We start from the raw sequence: 20552 nt of genomic DNA, 5'->3' as shown, positions 1-20552 counted from the left end.
TCTTGAATCTCAAGTTTTTCAGATTTAAAAACTTAGTTTGGTTCGCAATGGATTTTGATGGATTTTGAGTAAAACCATGGTAGAAATTGGAGATCTTGGGTTCTTTGGACTTGATTCAGTACCTAGAACCCGGATCTAGTGGTTTTCCTTTGAGATATTTCAATTTGAAACTGAAATTGCAGGTTTTTGGGTGGATTCCGCGGGTTTTCCTCGCCCTGCTGTACTTCACAAGTCGACCTGTGCGGTCGACCGGACTGCATTGGTCATACTGGTTGACCTATGCGGTCGACCGAATTGCACACCACCGGTTGACCGGTGGTGTTGCACTGCTCTGTCACCGGTCGACCGGTGTACACTGGGTTTGACCCTGTTTTGTCAAAAAACTCTATTTTGACCTCGGTTTTGAGGAGGACCCAAATTAGCTTCATTTGGGGACCTAGAGTGAATGGATTGGATTCTTTAATCCATGTTTTGAGATTGAAAACCCTTGGAATGATGATTTGAAACATGAAATGGGTTGTGAAACCGGTAATTAAATTATGGCACACTAATAGGAAATCGAAGTGTATAATTGGTATTAAATTGCTTTAGGAATGTGAATTGGATCCTAAAGCGTGATTTTGCATCAGTGCTAGCTGAGGACTCGGATTGAGGGGCTTTGAGGAAGGGAAAGCCAGAATAATGTAACGCTAGCCGTGTTTGGTACTTGTGAGGTTGGATTTCTCACCCTTTCCTTTGTGAGCCTGTTTTCAAAAGGATTTTGGCTTTGCAAATATTTTAAAGAAATGGCATGTTTGTGAAAGAAAAATATTTTTACGCCTATGGCTTGTTGTAGATTCTGGGGAGTATAATGAACTGTTTCATAAAGTTTAATGAATAATTTCTTAAGCTAAGAGATCTTGCAAATCGGTAAACCGGCTGATGGCCTAGATAAGATGTGGAGAGTGCATCCTTGGGGGCAGGACCCGAAACCCGGCCCGGGGTGATATGGCTTGTGCATTTAGTTGTGTAAGTAATTTATCATAGTATAAATTACTTGCTAATGCCTATAATATAGAGATTTTCAGTTATATTTCTTTTGAGAAAAATGATGTGAGGTTCTGGCTGTTGTGTTGGAACTGAATGTCTATATTTATTCATTTACTCATTTATTATTTGCTTGTTTACTTATTTATAAAGTTATTTCAAAACATATCCTACTGGGCCCTTCGCTCACGTTTCATTGTTTTATAAATGTTAAACCCCTCCCAGGTGACTCTATGAGCAGTGCGGAGTAGCTGAGTGAGTTGCTACCACCGGATTTGGTGAGGATTGTGATCATCATCCTTGTGTACGAATGTAAGAATTTATAAATTATGTAAACTCTGAATATTTGGATTTCTAAATTGTGGTTGATGTCTGTAATGTTATTTACATGTTCATGTATGTACGATACTAAAGATCTCTTGGATAGATCCTGTGGGTGTAGCCCTGAACAGTGTTAGAGGCGGGAGTTTTAGCCTCTTGAGATGTTCTTGTAATTTATTTTAGGTAAAATAGTCGGACTCGTTTGGAGATTTATTTAATATTTCACTGTTGGTTTTAATTATTAAATGCTTAACTCCCAATCGAGCCTCCACGTTACCAACCCGAAACCGGGGCGTGACAATTAATTAATGAATAAAAAATAAAAATAATCATGGATTTACGATATAAATCTAAGATTCATCAGAGAAGACAGATTGTGTTCTGCTAGTAATTGATAGAGGATACACACCTAAAATTCAGGATTTATCATAGAAATATAATTAATTTTTTTATTTGGTAAATCCTTCTCCTGGTAAATAACGGAATGAGCCCGTAAATTCTCTATTTACTGGTGAACATAATTGTGTTTTACAAGTAAATAAAAGTTTTATATTGTAAATCCAAAATTTACTAAGAACAAAGATTATGTTCTCTCAATAAATAAAGGATAAACACCGTAAATATTCTATTTACTGGAAAATGCAGATTGTATTATACTAGTAAATATAGGACATACAACGTAAATCCAGGTGAATACATATTGGTTATTGGTTTTCCATGGATTTCTTTCTTTATTGTGACCAATTTGATATATTTTTCGCCAGAAAGTTATTGGTTACATAATATTTTTCCTGTGCATTTTTTTTCTTTAGTGTAAATCTTGATTTACGATGCATATCTTTTATTCAGTACATAGTAGAACACAAAGGGTCCGTTTAGTTCATTGATTCGAGTTTTTAATTCGAGTTGAGATATGACTTTATATGAGAGCTTTTTACCATAATAAAAAAGTTACGTGACTGTTTTTTAGAGTTGTTTTACTGTAACAAAACTTAAATTTTAAACTCAAATCGGTGAAATAAACGGGACCAAAATAGGTTCTCTGACAAATTTCATGATTATTTTTTTTTCTATTCATTAACAAATTATTTTTCAGATTTTATTGATAAATATTTGTCAGTGTATATATTTTTATTATAATTTTCGTTAGTAACTTTTTTTCTTAAATTTTAAAAGAATCCCCAAATTATTAAAAACTCTTAAGGAAAGCTGCACGTAGATCCACACACTATCTTCGTCGTAAATATGTCAGTGTAGAGACAATGCTGGTCACTTGCTGACCACAACGGTTCTTGCAGAGAAGAAGAGAAAAATTGAAGAATATATGACAGACGGTAACAAAGCCTGTTTGGGAGAGCTTTCTTAAAACTGCTCGTGATTTTTATGATCTATATTAATTCTGCTTTTAAAAGTGTTTGGATAATATACGAGAAATACTTATACTATTAAGAAGAATTTTTAATCAAAATCATGAATTGAGATTTTTAAATATAAAAGTTATAAATAAACTTTGAAATTTGTATTAGACTGATCTATTCTAATACAACTTAAAAAATTTAATTTTTTTGACCCGTTAGCTCTTTTAAAAATGTGATTCTAAACACTTACTGATAAAAGTTCTATTAAATCATGCCACAAAAAGAAAGAGGAAAAGAAGAGAAAGAAAGAGAACCGTAAGCTCCTTTAAAAACGCGGTTTCAAACACTTACTGATAAGTTAAAAACAAAAATTCTATCAAACCATCCCACAAAAGAGAAAAAGGAGAAGGAGAGAAAGAAAGAGAATATAGTTTATGCGAAAAAACATGTGCAAATGCCAAATAGAGATGTTTACGTAATTATCTTCTAACAGCATTAATGTATTTTATAGTTTTAATTTGATTTTAGAAACTACAAAGATAGATAATATGTATCAAATATTTATATGAAATTGAATATATATTCAATATCTCAACCACTTTCCTGTGACTGTAGAACCGTTAATTTAAAGCAAGGTGCTTTGAATTCTTGATTCGTCTCGTAAAAAGGTTACTTTGGAGCAGAATATGGAAGCTTTCTTTCACAATAGAGCACACAAAAGATCTCATCGGCTTCGTTGTTAGAAAGCAAAGAAAGGCATCTAAAGCAATATTATTGTTTCCATTAAGGATAAGAACATTAATTAGGCCTGCATTATCGGATCATTAAGAAATAGTTGGCAGGTACCTATATGATACTACTGCAGATTATGACTAAATAATATATAATTAATGTATAGTCATCCGTACAATTAATAATGTATAAATATATTACAACTGATTGTAAGCAGTAAATGAAGCCACTTATTAGGACATTTGGAAAAACTTTTTTTATGTGGCATAATTAAGTTTGACATCATTCAAAGATATGGTAAAACGACCTGATTAGAAATTTCTTTTTTTTTTTTTTTAATTTTTAAGAAGAAAGCAGCTCTTTACCAACAAAGACCTTTGATGTTATTTTATAATTTGCTTGGTAACCATTTTACTGATTGATTAGCATATTACATACATTTAAAACTAATTGCACACCGTTGCAAATGGTACTATATTTATTTTTAGAATGAGCACATGTTGGTACCTATAGAGATACTGATATATATATATATATATGGTCCCCTCCGTACTATAAGGAACAAAACTAATGGAAGTGTGTGATGATCATTAATATATATGAAAGAGAAATGGTACAATTATTGAATTGAAAATATATTTTATTAGTGTTATTGATGTGATGGCTTGATCTATGACTAGGTTGGGAATATAGAGCGTGCATGCAACCAAACAAATAAATACGCAACTTCTTGATCAGCAAAATAAAAATGAACAGAGAATATAACTTCACCAAAAATTATAAAAATAAAATATTAAGCAACAAAACGCAACTATAAAAGGTTTCATTGTTTAATTATGTGAAGCACAAAACAAACACACGCGGGGGGAGAGAGAGAGAGAGAGAGAGAATTAAGCAACAAAACGCAACTATAAAAGGTTTCATTGTTTAATTATGTGAAGCACAAAACAAAGAGAGAGAGAGAGAGAGAGAGAGAGAGAGAGAGAGGGAGAGATGACAAGTGAAGTAGAGGGTAGCCAACGACACCAAGTGTTTCCTGTCAACGGTGGAGAAGATGAGCTCAGTTACAAGCGCAATTCCTCCTTACAGGTGACTTCATTGATTTTTTTTTTTTTTTTTTTTTTTTTTTTTTTTTTTTTTTTTTTTTTTTTTTGAGAATTTTTAGAAGACAACAACACTGGTTTTCAACATCGTTCTACTCTATATATACTAGTACTGTCGATCATAATGTCCATATATATTTTAAGAATCCAATTTTTTAAAAAATTCACCCTTTTCAATGATACTACGACTTTTTCTATTTTTTAAAATTAATTATTTGGGGTACCTATTTTGTCATTTTTGTGTATTTTATGTAATTAACCCGCAACGAGTACATAATGTATGCCCATTTTGGATTACAAAATTCTTAGCATTGTCAGCACTTTTTTAACGATTTGAGCCCTAGACTTTCTTAATTGGTCTATTATTTCTTCAAAATTACGTGCCATAAACACTTCAATTATAGCAGAGATCATTTCAAAAGAAATTTATATGTTATGGAGGAGATAACTTGCCAAAGATGTTCAAGTAAAGAAACCAGAGTGCAAAATTTTCTAGCTTACAAAATCGGACTTATGTGCGTCAATATTTACTCTTTTTTGGTTTACTTGTCTGATCATGAGTCCCAATCTTCGTGTCTAGCAGAAAAAGGGAGTAGACGCTTTCAATGTCTTCATCAAGGAGGGAATTTTGGAAAAGCTTGACCTAGACCAAGTCATTATTAGTTCACCAATCTCTCATAAAGCGTTCAACATGGTAGATATGGGCTGTGCCGTCGGAGCCAATACACTCGCTGCCGTGCAAAATGTCATGGACTCCGTCCACCTAAAGCTCCACTCTCAGGGACTGGATCACCTCTCCAAAACTCTAGAGTTCCAAGTATTCTTCAACGACCTCGTTTCAAGCGATTTTAACACTGTTTTCAGGTAGGTAAAACGTACGAGCACGCATTTGGATATGTAACCTAAACTAAACTATATATATAAATCAGGCTCAGACTATGCTAAAATCCATCCACCATACCCGCCGATATTTCAGGTCCATCCCATCTGATAAGCCCTACTACGCTGCCGGAGTTCCAGGCTCATTCTACAACCGGTTGTTCCTGAAGTCGAGCCTGCACTTCGTGTATTCCGGCTACTCTCTACATTGGCTCTCTAAGGTCCCGGAGGGAGTGGCGGATGAGAGCTCTCCCGCGTATAACAAGGGGAAGATCTATTGGACAACTTCTTCCAAGGAAGTTGCTGAAGCTTATGAAGCTCAGTTCGCTAGAGATTTTGATTCATTTTTGGGTGCTAGGGCATTGGAGGTTGTCCCTGGTGGACTAGTTGCTTTCTCCATCGTTAGCGTGCCGCCAAATTCTAAGTGCATTACGCCAACTTTGTTTGATCTCATGGGCAGTGTTCTCTTAGATATGGCAGCTATGGTATTGATCTCTACACATTCATAGACATATATTTACTAATTAATGTGCATGATTTACAAACCAAATTATTCAAGTGCTTCAAGATCTCACTGCTGTGTCACTAGTATATAACTTCACAAAGCTCATAATACCGTACCTTACGATATAAATCAAACTAGTTCTTTTTTTTATAATTACTTTAATTTTGAAATTGACATATGTTTAACATCTATCATGAAGTTTCCATTTTGTTACTGAGCTGTAAGGACTAACAATATATAAAATAACTACGTCTATACCAAAAGGGATTAACAAGCGAAGAGAAAGTAAAGTCATTCAACTTGCCGGTATATCTCCCGACTCCGGCACAGTTAGAGGTGCTCATCAAGAGAAATCCCAACTTCACTCTTGAGAGAATGGAAGCATTGGTTCGTCCAAGGGAATTCCTCCTTGATCCAGACTTTCCTCATCAGATCATTATGCACTACCGAGCTGTAATGGAAGGCCTCTTTAGCGACCACTTTGGGACTCAGATCATCAACAATTTGTTTGATCAGTTTGAGAAGAAGTTTAAGGAGAGCTCTGTGTTTCTGGACTTGAGCTACAAGCAAGTGATCGAGTCGTTTGTTCTTCTGAAGCGCAAAACTTATTAGCTCAGTAAGTTATGATGATATGGTCATCAGAATAAAGATTGCTAAGGCAATACTCATTTAGACGAAAAAACATTGCAAGGCAATTATGCACCAAACAGTTACTTATGCAAATGTTTTTGTACGAAAAGTTCTCTGTGATGATGTACATCTCGTGTCAGTATTTTGTTCTATCGTCTGTTGTTGTATTAAGAAACCGAATAGAATGTTCTATGTTATAAAAGTTTCTGAATCAGAAGAATCCAATGTCTATTTACTATTTAGACTCGAGCAACAAGCTAGTAGATTTCTCGGAGTAAGTAGCACCGCTTACCATCGACTCGGTTAGAACAAAAGGCCAAAATACTTGAGAGTGATGACCACAGAAAAATAAGGGAAGAGATTCCCTTTTATTTATTTATTTATTTTCAATCTAAATATGTTTCTCCTTAAATTTGACAGAACTGCTGAAGGCTGCGTATAATAACTTGCGTAACTGGGTACAACTAATCCTATAAAATGGGAATATCTGAGACTATCAAAAAGAATATGCACATGAACAAAGAGCAGAACTTACAGCTGTTTGTTACACTAGCCGCGACCCCTAGCATCTACCTTGACGTTTTCTTGGACCCCAATTACAAGGTTCACGGGCAGTCTCTACTGTTCGGACTTTTCACGAGCAATATCAATAATATCATTAACTTTTCACTTTCATTTTTCTCAGCATTACTAACAATTCTTATGATTGTTGACATCTTTGGCAATCTTTACCATTTAGAAAAAGCACCAGATTCAGTCACCAAGGATGGCCCTTGCAGGAACCAATTCCATTATCCATAACCAGGAAATGTCGTTACTCCTCATGGTAGCAAGATGCTGGCGATGTCCTGATGTTGGCAGTGTCTGGCAATTCTTTTAGAACTGGTCAACGTGTTTAACCAACATATTTCCAAATGCTCGTAATCACAGACAAAACTGCTACATGATCATCAACTTCATCTAACCACACAAGCAGAGGCATGTGCTTTTTCTCATGCTTCCTCATTGTCTTTCTTGGAATTTGAAGTTTCAGCAATTTCAACAGCCTGTGATTCAACATGTACTGTTATAGGTGGAGATGTCTTGATAGATAGGGTATCAGCATCCACTGTGTTGGATATAACAGGCTTGAGATCTTGACTATAGGCGTCATTTTGATGGGCCACCGTGCACTGCTCCACAAATTCCATGGTTGAAGGTGGTATATCCATGGAGATTGATTCCATATCCATCTCACTTTCGGGACCACCTTTATTTAAGGCATGAGTTGTGAAACAATTTGTGTTGGCAAGAGTTGCATCTGCATCTTTGGAAGGAAGATGTTCACTTTCTGAGTTCAATCCTTTCTCCGTGTTCTCCGAGAGGACACCACTAGATACAACCTCATCAACAGAATGTAAACCAGGCGGAGAAATACAGATAGATGATGGGTCAACATCCATTTCTGCACAAGAAATTTCTTCTGCAAGACCATCACCACAGATACTATTTCGACCATCTCCCGAATCATTCGTTTGTCCACCAACAATACCTGTGACTCTGCCATGAGTGCCATGTCGATCCAAAGAACCATTCTCTTTATCATACAAGATGTCCTCACTTCTCCCACTTGCTAATTCTTGATCATGATTTCCAGAACTTGGTTGACCCTTGCTAGAGTTTCTGCTTTCAGATACCAGTCCATTTATCTGCTTCTGTACAAAGACTGCTAAGGAAACAGCATGATCACGAATCAAAGAATCATGGGGTGCACATTGTAGCATATCCATGAATACCTTTTGGTACTGAAGCAGGCTGATTGACGGTGTAGCAGACTTCTTTTTGCGCCAGACACTAATAACTTTTAGCATATGCTCACAAAGGTTTCCCATTTCAGCCCAATTACACTCGCAAATACCAAACTGTGAACCGGAGTTCCAAACAACGTGCAACCTATCTCGATCAAGCTGGTCAGTAACTTTAGCGCTTCCACCTTCCATTACGACGTCGGTGTCTGAAATCTCCAACGCTTTGCGCCAAGATGTTAAACCGCTTACCCACTCTTCTTTTCGGTATCGTGCAAAATCATCCTTTCCCGAGTACTCATCGAGCCAAAAGTACGAATGTATTTTCGTATTCAATTTATCAACCAACCAATCAGTTCTTTGGTAAACAATAGGATTCTTCTCATTCAACAACCTAACCTTCATTTGGTTGTGGTAAAACTCGATTGCAGAACAAGTCTCTTGGCTTGCAATGGGAAGAGTTTGCACTGCGGTGATCCACTTCCCTGAGTAAATGGAAACATCTCATATTAGCAAGTTCAATTTAAAATAACGAAAAAGAAAACAATAAGATTTACCAATAAAAGCCAATGGTCAAAGTCTTAAGAGTTATAGAATGCCACTATCAATGACACTTCTCAGATTATTTAGTCTATGTAAGAGAAATAGATAAAATTCTACTTAAGATAATCACTACTAACCCATTCTAGGATACCACGTCGCCTTAAAATAATCCATGAAATCTGATTCGTCAAGAAAATCTTCCAGGAAACCCTCAAATAAACTTATAGTTCCTTGTCCTTGACAAATGCTATCCATTATTTCCCCAAGTCGTCTTGATATTTCAACTCGAATCTCCTTTTCCATACATTTCTTCATCAAGTTTTTATGCCATGAATGGCGGACCCGCCAAAAGCTTATCAACACAGAGCACTGAAAAACATCCCTGAAATATCGCAAAGAAACATAACAGTATAGCTTTAAGTCTGGTCAAGTAAGCATTCATATTTATCTCTCTTTTTTTAATAAGAAAAACGATTTCATTGATGAAAATCAGATACAAAAAAGGAGGATTAGAAATCCTCACTAGGGAAAAACATAGGAAAAACTGTAGAATTTCTTAGGATTGTTTTTAATTCTCGGTGATTAGGGGATAGTTGGCTAATTGATTTGCCAACCTGTACATACCATAAATGTAGATTTGGGTAATTAGGTGACTGATTTCCTAGTTACCTGATTTTTCTAGTTTTTTTTTCCTTTTGTAGTAGTTATTTCCTTTTATTGTCTAGATTATAGAAGGAATGTTGTCTTAGTCCTAACCCTATATATAGGGTGCTGCTGTACAGAGAAAGTGTGTGAATAAGAAAGTATTCAGAGCAATTTTGCTCGTCCTACTATGTTCGAATTCTTCTTCATCTTCTACCTCTGAAAAATCTTCATGGTACAGAGCATCACTGATATCTAAATCCCCACATGCAAAAATACGGCATGACCACAAAAAAGCCTAGCTCCTCGTCCGAAGTTATCTCCAATTCTAAACCTGCAATGACAGGCTCCAATGGAGGAACCGAGACCAATAATCTGCCCATCACCAACCACAAATTAAATGGGCACAATAACCTTCAGTGGTCCCAATCAGTCATGATGTTCGTATGCGGGAAGATGAAAGACAACTACTTCACCGGAGTTGCAGCAGCAACAAGCAAGGATGATGCGAAATACCAAACTTGAAAGTCTGAAAACAATATGGTGATGTCATGGCTGATAAATTCCATGGTAAAACGAGATTGGAGAAAATTTTCTCCTCTATGACACTGCCAAAGGAATATGGGATGCTGCCTTCCAAGAATACGTCTGAATTATTTGAGGCTAAAAGTATTCTTCATGATCTTCATCAAGGTGAGTCCACGGTTACCCAATACTTTAATTCTCTTACTCGGTATTGGCAACAACTAGACCTCTTTGAGGTTTATGAATGGAAGTGTGCCAAAGATGGAAACATGTACAAACAGATTGTCGAAAAGAAATGAGTCTTCAAATTTTTTATGGGCCTCAACAAAGATCTCAATGAAGTGTGGGGAAGAATTCTCAGGACAGCCTCTACCAAGTATCTGTGAAGCGTTCTCCGAAGTCCGAAGAGAGGAGAGTCAGAAAAAGATAATGATGGATACTCAATCAAGCTTTCCAACAACGGGAGAAGGTTCTGCTCTTGCTGTACGATGACACAATACTGATGACAATCGGAATGGAAGAGGAAGACCTTAGTTTGATCATTGTCATAAAACTAGTCACACGAGGGAAACCTGTTGGAAAATTCATGGCAAGCCTACTGATTGGAAGCCATCCTCCGCACGGCACACCAACAAAGAAAGCCTTAGAAATGTTGCGTCTACAACGAATGGACCTACTTCAACCGAGCCTGCTATGTTTAGCAAAGAGCAGATTGAACTCCTCCAAAAGATGTTCAGACAATCCTCATCCACTTCAACATCAACCGCAACCTTGACTCAATCAAGTAACCCCGTCAAAGCGCTTATTGTAAAGCAGGTTACAAAACCGTGGATTGTTTATTCAGGTGCTTCGAACCACATGACGGGTGATGCCTCTCTTCTCATGAATCTCGCAACCAGCCAAGAAGGACACTCAGTTAGAATTGTTGATGGTTCTATGTCTAAAGTAATGGGGATTGGTTCAGCAAAAATCTCTAATTCTCTTACCCTTAAATCTTTCCTTCTTGTTCCAACTCTTGATTGCAATCATTTATCAGTTGCTAAACTCACCCGTGATGAAAATTATGTGGCTAAATTTGATCACAATCTGTGTGAATTTCAAGACTTGGATTCAGGGAAGACGATTGGCAGTGCTAGAGAAAGCTCGGGACTCTATCTCCTCAAGAGTGAAGAATCTCCAGAGAAGCAAGTTCTCCAAGCAATGTCAAAAATTCCATGTCAGGATAAAGCTTTGTTGAATCTTAAATCCAATAATGATGGTGAGATTATGTTGAATCACTATCGCCTAGATCATCCAAATTTTTGGTACTTGAAAGAACTTTTCCCTTCGTTATTCAAGAATAAAAGCTCAGAGTTCTTTCATTGTGAAGTATGTCAATTCTCTAAGCATGTTAGAAATTCGTATCCACATCTTCCATATAAAAAGTCACATCCTTTCTCATTAATTCACTCAGATATTTGGGGACCATCTAGAATCAAAAATATAACAGGGACACGATGGTTTATTTCATTTGTCGATGATCATACTCGAATCACTTGGCTATTCCTTATAAAAGAAAAATCTGAAGCTGGTCAAATATTTAAAAATTTCAATGTCATGATTCAAACTCAATTTCAAACAAAAATCCAAGTTTTGAAAACTGACAATGCTAGGGAATATTTTGCTTTAATTCTCGGTGATTACCTGTCAAGTCATGGAATTGTCCATCTAAGCTCGTGTTGACACCCCTCGACAAAACGGGGTGGCTGAACGGAAAACCATGCATCTTCTCGAGGTAGCTAGATCTCTTATGTTCAAAACTCATGTCCCCAAAACAGTTCTGGGGGAAGTTGTTCTTACTGCTACCTATCTTATCAATAGGATGTCCTCTCATGTTCTAAATTTCAAAACACCTATCACCACTCTTCTTGAGTCATATCCACATTGCAAAATTGTATCAAGCATTCCTTTTAAAATATTTGGGTGTTGTGCATATGTCCATGTCTACATATGGTCTTTATAGATTTAGAAAAGGCATATGATAGGGTGCCGAGAGAAGTTTTATGGGGGATGCTAGAAAAGAGAGTGCATGTGAGGTATATCAAGGTAATTAAGGACATGTACGATGGGGTGGTCACGAGTGTGAGAACTGCTGGAGGCTACACGATAGAGTTCCCCATTCGGATCGGCCTTCATTAAGGATCTGCTCTTAGTCCTTATATTTTCACCATCGTGATGGATGAGCTGACAAGAGAAATCCAAGATAGAGTTCCTTGGTGTATGCTTTTTGCATACGATATAGTTTTAGTTGACGAACATAAGGAAGGAGTTAACCGTAAGTTAGAACTGTAGAGACAGACTCTCGAGACGAAGGGATTTAAGTTAAGTAGGACGAAAACTGAATACATGCATTGTAGGTTTAGTAACTCAAGTAATCAGATTGATAGAATTTCTTTAGATGGTATGGAGATTGGGGCTTCTACGAAGTTTAGGTACCTTGGGTCTATAATGCAGTACGAAGGAGATATAGAAGAGGATATTCAACATAAGATTAAGGTATGGTAGGTTAAGTGGAAGAATGCTACGGGTGTTTTATGTGATGGCAAGATGCCTATTAAGTTGAAAGGAAAGTTCTATAGGACTGTAATCCACCAATAGAAGATAAGGTGTGCACCAATAGAAGATAAGGTGTGCGAAGGCCGTTTGAGGTGGTACGGGCATGTCCATCGTAGACCGCTCGAAGCACCAATTCGTGCTTGGGAGGACATTCTTATACCTAATACTAGGAGAGGGAGGGGTAGACCAAGAATTACGTGGACCGAAGTAATTAGGAAAGACATTCTAGATCTAGGCCTTCAGGAAAGTTTAATTTCGAACAGAGCTGCGTGAAAAAGTGAAATCCATATAGCCTACCCCAATTAAGTTGGGATTAAGACTTGTTGTTGTTGTGCATATGTCCATGTGTATCACAGAGGCAAACTTGATCCCAAAGCCATCGAAGGCATATTCTTAGGATATTCACCCAATCATAAAGGATATAAGTGTTTTTCTCCTATTACAAGGCGCTTCTACAATACCATGGATGTCACCTTTTGTGAACAATCTCCATATTATCCCAAAGTTGTCATTCAGGGGGAGAACACAAATGAATATCAACTTTGGGATAATATTCCCACTCAAATTCCTCAAATTTCTCCTCAAATTCCCAAGAGTCTCAAACACAATCTCCAATTCCTCCTCAAATTCCCGAGAATGAGTCATTGTCTCAAACACAAACTCAGAGTGGTACTCTAAATAATTCCCATGTCCCAAACAATGATCTTCGTGTTTACTCTAGGAGGGGAAGAACTCAAAAGGGAATAGAGAACCAAGCATATCTTGAGCCACTCTAGGAGTCCAACCCGAGTACATGTCACCTCAATAGTGATCAAGGTAACACCTCTGAATCTCCCATTACTGAGCTGCCAAATATCTCTGAACCTTTTAGTACTGAATTGCCACCTAACGTGCCTTCTAATGACTTGGACTTACCAATTGCTTTGTGGAAGGGTGTAAGGTCTTGCACAAATCACCCTATCTACAACTCTGTTTCCTACAAGCATCTCTCACTGAGTTGTAAGGCTTTCATCCGCAATCTTGATCAGATATAGTTACCTAACTCTGTTCGTGAAGCTATTCAGGTACCTGAATGGAAGGCAGCTATCCTTGAAGAAATAAACGCTTTAGAGAAAAACAAGGCATGGGAACTCACAGAACCACCACCAGGAAAACAGACGGTTGGGTGTAAGTGGATCTTTACAGTCAAGTACAAAGCAGATGGAAGTGTGGAAAGATTCAAAGCCCGACTTATGGCCAAGGGATTCACTCAAACTTACGGGATTGACTATCAGGAAACCGTTGCACCTGTTGCAAAGCTCAACACAATTCGCGTTCTTCTTTCTATGGCAACTAACTTGGATTGGCCTCTCCACAAATTAGATGTCAAGAATGCACTTCTCAATGGTGATCTCGAAGAAGATGTCTATATGGACATTCCTCCTGGGATTGAATCTCCTACTGCATCCAATAGAGTCTGTAAACTAAAGAAATCCCTATATGGATTGAAAAAGTCCCCACGTGCATGGTTCGACAAGTTCTCCAAAGTTCTGAAGGAGAATGGGTACACTCGATGTCAAGCAGATCATAAACTCTTTGTCAGACAGTCTCCCACTAGTCAAAATAGTCATTCTAATTTGTATGTAGATGATATTATTCTGACAGGCAATTCTACAGTCGAAATGGAGAAACTGAAGAAATTTCTAGCCAACGAAATTGAAATCAAAGACCTAGGAAATCTCAAATATTTTCTAGGAATGGAAGTAGCCAAGACAAAGAAAGGCATTTCGGTGTCTCAAAGGAAGTATGTTCTTGATCTGCTCAAGGAAACTAAAATGATGGGGTGTAAACCGGCGGAGACTCCTATGGACTCACAGTAAAGCTCAGGACCAAGGAAAATAGTGCACTTGTGGACAAAGGCTGTTATCAGAGACTAGTGGGAAAACTCATTTACTTATCTCACACTAGACCAATTATTGGTTTTCCAGTGAGCGTTGTAAGCCAGTTCATGCACTGTCCCACAGAAGAACACATGGAAGCTGTCTATCGAATACTCAGGTACCTCAAGATGACACCAAGAAAAGGATTCCTAACAGGAAGATTGAAGTTTTTGCAAATGCTGACTGGGCAGGTTCTATAGTGGATCGCAAGTCTACCACTGGGTACTGTACATTCGTGGGAATCTCGTAACTTGGCAAAGTAAGAAACAGTCTGTTGTCGCTCGTAGGAGTGCAGAAGCTGAATTCAGAGCCATGGCTCATGGAATTTGTGAAGGAATGTGGTTAAGAAGACTACTCAATGAATTAAGATTCCCAACCACTGAAGCCATCAACGTGTATTGTGATAATCAAGTTGCTATAAGAATTGCCAAAGATCCAGTTCATCATGACAGAACCAAACACATGGAGATTGATCGTCATTTCATCAAAGAAAAAATAGATGGGAAGATTGTGGATCTCCTATATACATCAACCCGTCAACAAATAGCAGATGTCCTCACCAAAGCAATACCACGAACTACATTTGAAGAGCTAAGATGCAAGCTAGGAATGACTGACATCTATCACCCAGCTTGAGGGGGAGTGTAGAATTTCTTATGATTGTTTTTAGTTCTCGGTAATTAGGGGATAGTTGGCTAATTGATTTGCCAACCTGTACATACCGTAAATGTAGATTTGGGTAATTAGGTGATTGATTTCCTAGTTACATGATTTCCTAGGTTGATTTCTTAGTTGTCTGATTATTTCCTTTTATTGTCTAGATTATAGAAGGAATGTTGCCTTAGTCCTATCCCTATATATAGGGTGCTGCTGTACAGAGAAAGTGTGTGAGTAAGACAGTATTCATAGCAGTTTTGCTCTTCCTCCTATGTCCGAATTCTTCTTCATCTTCTACCTCTGAAAAATCTTCAAACAAAACAAAGGCATTCAATTAATTGCCTATTACATCTTTCCAATTAGAAACTACTAAAGAAAAAGGGAAACCCTTGAGAACTTTGTCAGACGAAGCCCATAATGAGGCTGTAAATTTTGCTTTCTCATAAAGATCAATGACGCTTATCTCCTTCTCCTAAAAAATTCTAGCATTTCTTTCCGACCATAGGGTCCAAAAAATAGACAACACCATACTTTTCCACAGCACTTTAGTCATCTTATTCAAGCCCGAACCTAAAAACCCTTCCTTCAAAATCGAACTGCAGTGAGCTGGAAAAACTCGAGAAACCAGCTTCTAATAATAGTTTATGCCAAACTGAGCTAGACACGGACAATGTAGCAGTAAATGGTCAATGGACACTTCACTAGCTCTACAAAGAATACACTAAGAAAGGGATAGTGCCTTATGAGGATTTCTCCTCTGCACCAAATCACAAGTGTTAAGTTTCCTATGCGTGACCAGCCAAGCGAAAACTTTAATTCTATGGGGGACACTAGATTTCCAAATGAATCGATAAGAATCAAAATTCAAAATTTCATATCTATCCACAAAATAAGGAAAAAAGATTTGTGGAAAAAAGATCCGACATGAAAAACCGTTAGGATCACGCAACCAAACTCTTCGATCAGGATTTGGAAGGCCGAAAATGGGAAGTGTTGAGTAACTGAAGTAGAGAATGCAAATCCTCTACCCCTTGTCATTGAGGCCTCTTCTAAAACCAAGATTCCAATTTAGGTCATCATAATAAGACTGAATGAATTTGGGAGATGAATGCATTAGGAAGGTCTAATATTCTGTATAAACGCGTATACAAAACTTCTCACACCATTAATCTCTCCAAAACAAGAATTTAGTCACATCCTCAACTCTCATCCTGCGAAATAAATTCCCATGGATTTCTAAATGAACCCCAAGTTACTAGGTTTGAATCCCATCCATTTGGTTTCATACCATATTTACTTATAACTCTTCCCACAGAGAGTTCTGTTCCAATGGAAACCTCCAAAGCCACTTACCTAACAAAGCCCGATTCTTCCATTTTAGGTTCCCAATGCCCAGGCCACCCTTCTCCTTACTTCTTGTCACTATTTCCCAAGCCACCAAACTCCTTGGTTTGTCACCCTCCTGATTGGCCCATAAGAAATTCCCCATCATTCGTTCCAACAGGTCCACCACCGATCCAGGCATCTTAAATAAGGACATGTAGTAAATTGGAATGCTCACAAGAACGGATTGGATTAAGGTCATCCTTCCACCCCTTGATAAAAATACTTCTTCCATCCATCCAATCTTTTCCCCACCTTTTCTATGACCAGTGGCCAAAAATCTAATGACAACGGATTCCCCCCAATGGAAAACCCAAGTATTTCATAGGCCATTTCCCTACTTCACAACCCAAAGCATCCGCAAACTCTTGTATTAGATTGTCCTCTATATTTATCCCCACCCAAGTGCCTTTTCCAATATTTATTTTCAGGCCCGAGCACAAAGTGTGAAACTTCAAAAGTGCATTTACTTTCCTAATGTTACTTAGACTCGCCCTCAACAAGATAATGTATCATCCGCAAACTGTTGATGTGAAACCAAGATTTCCTCTCTCCAAATTGAAAATCCCTCCACCCTGCCCGTTTCAAGGGCCTTTTCCATTAATGTATCTCTTGCTTCTGAATCTAGCGTACTTCATTTCTCCCTATAGTGCCTTCGACTTTTCTTCTATCTTGAAAAAAATTTGCCCTCCCCATTACTCTGTTTAGTTTAATCATAAGTATGCTCCATACAGTCTTCTTGCTGTCCCCAGGAAGGATTATATTTCTCACGGCTTCACCATTAATCCTCATGATCTTCAGATAATCACTTGTTGCGTTCTTAAGAGTCTTGATGATAACCACATATTGTGAACAGTTGAACTTCTTAAAACCTTCAACTTTCTCGTTTTTGCAAATGAATTCCAACATTTGACATATCCACGTCACTACATCCAAAAAACAGAGATGAAAAAACTTGATTTCCTATGAAATTCTTCAAATCTCACTAAACCTCCATCATTGCTTAAAGCAATCCTATATAGTTTTAAACCAATTCTAAATTCACGAAAGAATAGATCCAAATCTGTTCTCGCCATAGTGGTAGTAGCGAAAAAACGTATACACGACCCTAGAAATGCATAAAAGCGACAACCCTACTGGCATGCATTATAGTATTGCAGCAAAAGTGCAAAGGAGCCCGGAGATTTCTAGGTATATTAAAAATAAAAATAAAAAGAGAGAGATTGGTATATATATATATATATAAGGTGCATTCTTCTAGCATCCCTTGCTATAATCATAATAAGAGATTGTAGTTTTGCAACAACACGAAGAAGCTCGAGTCTGCAAAATCTGCGTTGATATTTGCAGATACAGAGGAGCAAAAAAGAGACGTTCTCAAAGGTAGGGCAAGGTGAAGAACGAATTAGACGAGACATTTTGGAAGGATTCAATTCTCTTCTTGAAAGCGACGAAGGATCTATATATATTATAAAATCCATTGATCATTTATCAAATAATTGGCCGATCATAAGCATCCTTGTATCTATTTCCTCCATTTTCTTCCAAAACCCTTCTTTTCCGGTACTTTGTCCAAAAAACTCCATCGAACATGATCATATGCCCTTTCGAAATCCAATTTAAACACCAAACCCCTTTTCCTTTTTGATCTATATTCCTCAACTGCCTCATTTGCAACAAGTACCACATCTGGTATCTGTCTATCCTTTACAAAGGCACCTTGTGAACTTGAAATTGTATTACTCAACACTTCCCTCAACCTATTTGCCAAGACCTTTGCCATGACCTTTGCCTCAACCTATTTCACCAATTTAACTTCCTCTTCAAAAGATCTTTCCAGCTACTTAGCCTATACTTCTGAAATCGCCCTCCAATCTATACCCTCAAAAAACCATAAGACTGCCTCCTCCTCTTTGAATAATTTCTCATAGAACGAAATAATCTATTTTTCTATCTTCTCCTTATCTTCCAGAACCGAATCATCATCCGTATCCAATCTTGAAATTACACTCTTATTTCTCTGGTTGCTTAACAACTTGTGAAACAACTTTGTATTTGCATCCCATTCCTTAATCCATCTAAACTTCATTTTTTGTCTCCAAGCTACCATCTCATTGAAAATTAATTCTTCCAACCTATTCCTTAGCACTCCTCTCCTCTCTTTCACTAATGTCCAGAGAACTCTCCTCCTCTTTGCTATCCATTCTTTCAATTCTTCCCAAAAGCTCACTCTTTGCTACATTTGTATGTCCGAAAGATTCCTTATTCCAAATCTTAATTTTATACCTCATTCCTTTCACCTTTTCCATAATTTTGAAACCTTCCCAACTATCGGGATTCAAATTCCCCCACCATCTTTCACATTCTTTTCGGAAACACGGATGATCTAACCACATATTCTCAAACCAGAAAGGGGACGGGCCCCAATTAACCGATTCGGCGTCCAAAATCAAGGGAAAGTGATCTGAACATGCTCTCACTCCCACCTCATGTCTAACCTCATTGAACAAATTATCCCACCCATTTGTAACTAGAAATCTATCAATTCTCCTTTTCGCCACTTCTCTAAAGTTTGACCATGTGAACTTAGAATTGGACAACACTAAATCCCTCAAATCCGCCTCCCCATCTTCATACTTCTCGTAATCCTCCCACTCGAAAATTTCTCATGACTATGCCTTTTAATGTTAAAAACCCCTCCAACACACTAATTCAGTTCACAGATACTATTCAAGCCTACCAATTCATCCCAAAACTCTTCTCTTTTCCTATAGGAATTAGGCCCATACACCCCACTTAACCACCAACAAGAATTCCTTAACTCTATTTTGATGGAAACCGAGAATTTTCCAATCAAACTTTTACCTACTTTAATTGATCTATTGTCCCAAATTATCACAGTGCCACCTGACCTTCATACCGAAGGGAGGGTTGTCCAACTCCGGTATCTCCTTTTCCACAAACTCCCAATAAACCTTTCATCCAAAAGATCTATTTTGGTCTCTTGTAAAATAACAATGTCCGGCTTTAATCTATTTAAATTTTCCTCAATCACTCCTCACAAACACAATGAATGAATCAGAGAATGAATCTTCATTGAAGCTGAATTGAAGAATTACAAAAGAAATTGTCTAAACCTAACAATAATGGCAGTATTCGAGGGACCACCAACTCCCCCAAGGGTTGCCCCAAATTGCCATAAACCGGACCATAAGCCCCACTAACTCCTAATCCCCCCCTTTTATACTGCTCATTCTCTTCTAACAACTCATAACAACTAGACTAGTCAGAATCAACAGCTAAAACCATTTAACAACATTCCTAACAGATCACACTCTTATTAACTAATCAAACTAACTACTAGGAGCCTACCACATACATGCTTGATTCACTTCATTATGTTGCATAAAAAAATAATTGTCTAATATTGCATAAAGATACTTCAAGAATAGGAACTAGCATTACATTGAAATAACTTGCATTTTTCTGATCTTGTTAGGGATTACTAGCGATTCCGGCTTCATGTAGGCGAGTTGCAGCCTAAAAGCCGAACTGAGGATGGATTTTTGGAGTTAGCTCACCCTCGCAGGATCGCAACCCTTTCTCCCGGCCATTGTAGCCTCTCCTAGTATTAAGAAGTATCTCACAGATTTGTGTTCGTGTTCTATTTAGAGTTGCTGGCTCTCCCCAAATCACCCACGGTTTTCATTAATATTTCTACTTTTTCGAACCAAGTGGAACTTTCTCCGTTATTGAGGTAATGAAAGCTAGTGTCATGGGCTTGCAGTGATATGCGAGTTGCTCTTCGGAGGAAATCTGTTCCTCCATGTTGTTTGTATATAAATTTTTAATCATTAATGAAATCTTGTTTCCTTTTCCAAAAAAAAAAAAGAGAGAGAAGAGAAAGAGAGAGAAGCATTGCTTTGTATAACTTTTTTTTTTTTTTTGGG

The 20552-nt window shown here is 37.6% G+C and overlaps 2 protein-coding genes across 5 annotated transcripts in view; one reads left to right on the top strand and one right to left on the bottom strand.

Annotated features, from left to right (window-relative positions):
* Positions 1-4417: 4417 nt before the first annotated feature.
* On the top strand, positions 4418-6536 carry LOC21409747 (probable S-adenosylmethionine-dependent methyltransferase At5g37990). Its single transcript, XM_010110623.2, has 4 exons — positions 4418-4526; positions 5124-5404; positions 5517-5904; positions 6189-6536. Exons 1-4 carry the CDS (start codon positions 4431-4433, stop codon positions 6534-6536), a joined length of 1113 nt encoding a protein of 370 aa, XP_010108925.1. The 5' UTR covers positions 4418-4430.
* The window catches only part of LOC21409744, a 24785-nt gene continuing 10701 nt past the window's right edge, over positions 6469-20552 (bottom strand). For 2 of the 4 annotated variants that reach the window (XM_024173849.1, XM_010110620.2), the window contains 2 exons: positions 9019-9263; positions 6836-8823 (listed from right to left, as the gene is read on the bottom strand). In XM_024173849.1, the coding sequence (XP_024029617.1) occupies positions 7547-8823; positions 9019-9263 (1522 nt within the window). In that variant the 3' untranslated portion in view covers positions 6836-7546. Of the gene's footprint in view, positions 6516-6835; positions 8824-9018; positions 9264-20552 lie in introns of those variants that run through there. The other 2 variants (XR_002903311.1, XR_002903312.1) reach the window with 2 other exon arrangements.

Source organism: Morus notabilis, unplaced genomic scaffold, assembly GCF_000414095.1.
Source record: "Morus notabilis unplaced genomic scaffold, ASM41409v2 Scaffold518, whole genome shotgun sequence".
Lineage (NCBI taxonomy): Eukaryota > Viridiplantae > Streptophyta > Magnoliopsida > Rosales > Moraceae > Morus > Morus notabilis.
This window is presented reverse-complemented; position numbering and strand designations above follow the sequence as displayed.

Bases quoted from the DNA above. Each gene is read 5' to 3' on its own strand.
- LOC21409747 (XM_010110623.2), top strand. From the start codon at position 4,431: ATGACAAGTGAAGTAGAGGGTAGCCAACGACACCAAGTGTTTCCTGTC. The intron at 4,527-5,123 runs GTGACTTCATTG...CGTGTCTAGCAG, and splicing joins AGCGCAATTCCTCCTTACAG to AAAAAGGGAGTAGACGCTTT. The intron at 5,405-5,516 runs GTAGGTAAAACG...CCGATATTTCAG, and splicing joins GATTTTAACACTGTTTTCAG to GTCCATCCCATCTGATAAGC.